Raw genomic sequence first — 5,686 nt, forward strand, 5'->3', positions numbered from 1 at the left:
GGGCTAACATGTTCCCTCCCAACGTGTATAAGACTATATCTTTTGAAGTCAAGGGAAAATTTTTCTCCTGATCACTTTTCACCAGAAAAGAGTAACGCTATTTCCAATAGATAATAATTGATATTTATTCGGAGCATGGTAAACTGCTTGAGTACAGTTGAGCTGAATCGCACCAGCTGCATGTAAATAAAATTTTTTGTGCTTTGTTTTTTTGGAGCTGTTCGTCATTTGAGCAACCGGTCGTGCCTTACAAAAGACGCATATCCTCTTCTGTGCTCGACATCAGCGCTACATGCACAGGAAATGCGAACTGGTTGCGATGAATATCCAGTCAGCTTAATCAGAGGACGTCAACTGCGCAAACAAAGTAATTGAGTAGGTTTTTCTTGTAAACACCGGTACTCCATAAGCCACCATATGTCCCTCAAAGCATTCAAAAAACTGAACATTGATGAGTCGGGCATTCCCTGTTAATGGGCTAGAAACATGAATACCTGTGCAAAGTCGTTTGCATTCGCTAGTCGAATGAGAGCTTACTCTTTACCGCTGCTAGGAATTCTACATTCCTCTCGCATCCCGTTGATTTCTGCGCCGACCGGCCTGACACCGACTGCATGTAATCTGACATCCGGATATGACACTATCAACTAACCCTAGAAGACGCCGGAAATTCAAGTAGTCTTATTAGGGTTATATATATATATATATATATATATATGTTTTATGGCACTTTAGACAGTGAAATAAAGCCCAAAGCCATACTGGAGACGCTGCTAAACGTAGAACTGATCGCACAATCTTTCGTGAATAGTCAATTAGCATTTTATGTGATATGTAAATACGGCGAGAGGGTACGCCGTATGGGCAGTGCTAGTCAGTTCAGGTTTTGCTTACAAACTCAACTATAGTGACCTGCTTACAATGCTGAATACTTCAAACATTTTAGTCAGTGTTTGGATTTTCAAAATACCAGCTACTTCAGATACTTGCCTTCTCACCCAAGTAGGATGTTTTAACGCCGGAATATAGCGACGACCAGTGTCTCCATATTTTTATTTTATTTTTCTCAGTATTTTCTCGTCCTTTTCCTTCAATATCGTAGTTTGTTACTGATTATTTGATTGATGGTAGCCGACAGAAAAGCTCTTGCTTGTTAACTGGGATTTTGTTGTGTTATTTAAGGACTTTGATTTAGACATCAAAAATCTTTTGTGGCGATTACACGCATCACCAGTCAGGCCCTTTTTGTCTTCCTAACACAGCAGCAACAGACTGAACTAAACGCTAAATCTACTTGATTCTCCCGAATAGCTTGTGTCCGGCAAGAGTTTATCGATCCCTATAACTACTGTCCGCTAAAAGTCCAATAAAACAATACCATTTTAGACGAAACAATAAAAATATTTCTAAAGAAATTGAAAATAAACAAACTATAAATCCAAAACCTGTTAGGAACTGGGACGCCAAATACTGAAGATTTTCTTTTACTCTAGTGTCTAAAACAATGCATATTTTGCATGTTTTTTTACACAAACGCACCGGAATTTTGTAGCACCACAATTAGCACTGAACCAAACCACCTGTGTAACACCCTGACATAACTGCTAACGGACTATCATTCATATAAAACCAATTAAACATGGAATATATCGTGACCACGCGAATCTGCACACCGAGGAGCTCACCCAACAGCTATTTTCTTTACTAACTTCAGTTTAAACGCCTGAATCTTTGCCTATCATCTAGTGACTGGGGTATAAGGTGGTAATTTATTGTTCTATGTTAACCTATTTTAATGTTGCATTTCCGAACCCAAAAGTTTACAAACACTATAGGTCTGCTTGTGGAGCAATCGAGAGAATATTTTGTCACCCTTTCTTGCTACATTCTTCCATTCATTAGCGTGCTTCTCTTTTAATTGACCGATATATAATCACTGTAGTAACTGCACTATGTATCCTGAAATCGGTGTTGAACCACGTACCTACGTTCTGCGTTCTAGAGATTTTTATTGAAGTATTTAATTATTCTTTGGTGTTGTGCCATTACCTTATCTTATTGACAGCACAAGTCTTTGTGGAACAGGAAAGAACTGACTTGTGACTGAGGCCAAACACGCAGAATAAAACACAACAGCTTCAAAAATCATGCACCACCTACAATTACTGTAGATGATCATCTGGCGAATTAAGCAATCAACATTCATCGTGTGAAGCAAGTTGTTTATTATTTTGATGCAGACAATCTTGATCCACGCGAAAGATAACCAAAGGCCTGAAATGCATCATACTGTAATTTATCTAGAGGTCTGATTTGTCTCCAAGATCTCGAGGGTTTCACTACTTCAAAAAATCAACACACATTGACCCCAGAGGTGACGAGAACCATCTCTTAGCGTGACGCCACTCGTGCAAGGTTTGGGTGAGGACTGAGGCTACTTCAACCAACCATCTCATTGGACAATCAGCCAAGTATAGATGCATGTCTTCAGCACAAGTATCGAGGCGGATAACTATTTAAAGAATAGATGGCAGTAGACTGTAATACAGTGCACTATGCGATTCTTACCTCTATTGTGTCTAATCATATCGGTGTGTGTTGCTCAGAAGCGACGTGAGTTATGTATTTTTGTCTAGGTATATTAAAAAGAGACAAAAGGATTCTTCACTATGAATACAAGGATTCATTTTCTGTTTATGGACTAAGGCAGTAAAGGCTCCACTCACAAACGTATAGCTCTTTCTGCATGGCATCTATCGTTAGAAAAGTAATGCATTGAGTGAGTTAGTTCTATCGAATTTTTCCACATTTCTTCGGTTCGTCCTGCCAAACTAGTATAAAAAGAGACTAGGTAGCAGAACCTGGCAAACTTGATACACTGCGCCTCTCTCTGTCTGTTGTTGTTTCCAGTTTTCATTGACATTTTACATTTCCCTGCAGATTTACACATACTGCAACGTCAGCAAAACTTAAGGGATTCCTCAGAAGAGGCGAAATGTAACACAGTGAGTCTTCCCAGTTGTATCAATCGTACACTTATGCACAGGTCTTCGGCTGTTTCCAAAACTTTTCCTAACTAGAGTTTGCCTCCTGAAGCAGAATATTTGACGTCACTTATTCTGATTTACTTTTACAGCTGGTAACAATGGCCCCAAACTTTTGGTCCTCAGATCGATTCTCTCAGTGTGTCGCCTTGGTTAGACAAAACGGAGTGCAGCAGTTTGCCATTCAACTCGACCTGGACAAACTTCCGGCGGAACACAAGACACACGATGCGTTTGTCATTGAATGGCTGGCATCAAGAATGCTTAACAATTATACGGGGAACTGTCAGACAACTGTAGGTATGCTTGCTTACTGTTTTGTCGGTTTCATTCTTTCAACGAATTTCAAGAACCCTCAGCAAGTCTCAAATGAAACTGATATGTTACTGTCCAGTTTTTTTAAGCTGGACTGTCCCATGCTTTTTTAAAGTTATCAGCTTTGGTAATCATAACAACAAAATTTGGGCCAGAATCATAAATCCCATGTACAAAATGCGAACAGAAAAGGAGTTTGGTTTCAGCCAACCTGGGTTTGTGCCGACCCATCTATGTAGGTCGCATTGTGGTCATATGTACGGAATTTTGTTGTCAGTTCATGAGTGACATACTTTACAACTTGGAAGGGAAGTAATTACTTAGTCTGTTATAATGTACTGATTTATTCGGCATCCGGTAGATTGGACATTGTAAGTACATGAAATCGCCCCACATGGTCAATTTATCCTATTTTTTCAACAGTTGTGACAAGATGTATCATGTGTCATTTAACATAATGTAACCAAATTCTTTCGGGTAACGATTATGTCCTATTCGCATGAAACTTCAACAACATACTTCATTTGTAGAGAGCAAAAGACAGACCTTTGACGCAAGTAGAACGGGTGAGTCACAATTTCTTGTCTATTTACCTATCCAGCTAATCAAATGTGGGTAAACCCTTCCTTTGATTCTTAGAACTGGTAGCCTCGGCTCTTACGGAACGCAAACTTAATCCCGCATCATTCTGTCCTTATTATTCGGTCGATGAAAGCCAAATTACGGGCGTACTGTTTTTAGTTGCAGGGCTTTTTGGTTGCAAACGTGGAACACGGTTGTTTGACTGGCACATTTGTCATTTTTCTTGAGACCAATTACGAAGTTCATCGGAGAAATTATTTCTTAACAATCCAAACGATGTCTTTTCACGTAGCAATTATCCTTGTGGGCCCGGAAAACGACGGACTCTGTGACAGCGTAAGTTTCACACTGATTCGAATCGATCGGTTGATACTGTTTAGTTAGCAACTCTGATAACCATAAACCGCTGAAATTTGGGACAATATGAACAGCAACTCAAATCCGTTTTTGAAATGGGCGGGTTCACACAGAGTATACCAGCCGGAACAAGCGTACTTTCGTAAATCCTGGGAAGGACTGGCGATGTAAGGAATTTCTAGTTTGACTAACCAATGCTGTTATGTCTGGATGTAAAGAGCGCAAAAGTCTTGTTCGATACAAAACACGATTGTGGATTGCGGGACTAATAGAAGCCTTGCTCCTTAAACACGAACATATTGGCTGATTCCATCCACAAGGCATAGCCTAATGTTTTCAGACGGGGAAAGTAGTCCTGATGTTTCCATTCCGAGGGCTAAACTTGGTCCATTTTCCGCAATAGTGCATAATATTGAGGAGCCCTGAGATACCTGATCTTGGAAGATCATTTTGGAGATGTTATCCAAAGATGGCATGACACAAGGTAGATAAATGAAGTTCGGGCTTGTTAATGTCCCAATTCAGAAAAAAACTTTTATAACGTTCAGTTGAAATCCTTTCGCTGGGCAAATAATCTGGTAAATCGTGAACAGTTGGAGCGAAATTGATCTAGGTTTCGTTAAAGAAGCCAGTATATATCCCAGTACATAGTTTGTATCAGATTGATTACATCTTAAGTGTGTAATTTGAATGGATACACGTTCATCATTTCAGTTAATTGGTAAGGACGTTGGTATGGGAGAAGTCATTCGGTGCAAACCGCGTGATAATGCCAACTCGATTCAAGTGCAGGATGTGATACTCACCTCTTATCTAATCAATGTGGACATATACGTTGACAAGTGGATTGCTTTTGAGTTTGCCGAACAAATGAATTCGGGGCTGGACCACTGTCGCTACAATGCATATCCACTGAAGCCGGAGTAGCATTACTCGGTGGACGTTTCATTAGTTACAAAGTGAGTTGAATGGACTACGTATGGTATATTATCGCCACTTGTTCCCTTGTAAAACTCACGACGTGGGTGATCTCCCAAACTTTTTTCCAAGAAGGAGTTAATTTCTTACTGTTCAAAATGCCAACGTTGTCGGAAGAATCTGTAATACGTGTCAAGAACAGTTGGTGAAATAAAGTTTTTCATTACCTTATTCAAAATATGGAGGAGACTACTCAGTAAGAATGAGAAGCATTTTACAGTTTAAACGTTGGAAAATAGACGAAACTAGATTTTGGGTGTTTTTTGATTCATCCACTTCATGGAAGTTGTTAGTACAGTTTCAAACCTCTTTCGGATACGATTTCACGTTCATCCAGAACCCAACTCAGTTTAGTCTGTGCGCACTGAGATACACACATGGTCCAGATAAGCAAATATGCACAGCGGTGC

The 5,686-nt window shown here is 39.8% G+C and overlaps 1 protein-coding gene across 1 annotated transcript; it reads left to right on the forward strand.

Annotated features, from left to right (window-relative positions):
* Positions 1-3,136: 3,136 nt before the first annotated feature.
* On the forward strand, positions 3,137-5,225 carry T265_14388 (hypothetical protein; the record flags this gene model as incomplete). Its single annotated transcript, XM_009173423.1, has 3 exons — positions 3,137-3,340; positions 4,107-4,277; positions 5,013-5,225. 3 exons carry the CDS (start codon positions 3,146-3,148, stop codon positions 5,223-5,225), a joined length of 579 nt encoding a protein of 192 aa, XP_009171687.1.
* Positions 5,226-5,686: the final 461 nt, after the last annotated feature.

Source organism: Opisthorchis viverrini, assembly GCF_000715545.1.
Source record: "Opisthorchis viverrini unplaced genomic scaffold opera_v5_185, whole genome shotgun sequence".
Taxonomy (NCBI): Eukaryota; Metazoa; Platyhelminthes; class Trematoda; order Opisthorchiida; family Opisthorchiidae; genus Opisthorchis; species Opisthorchis viverrini.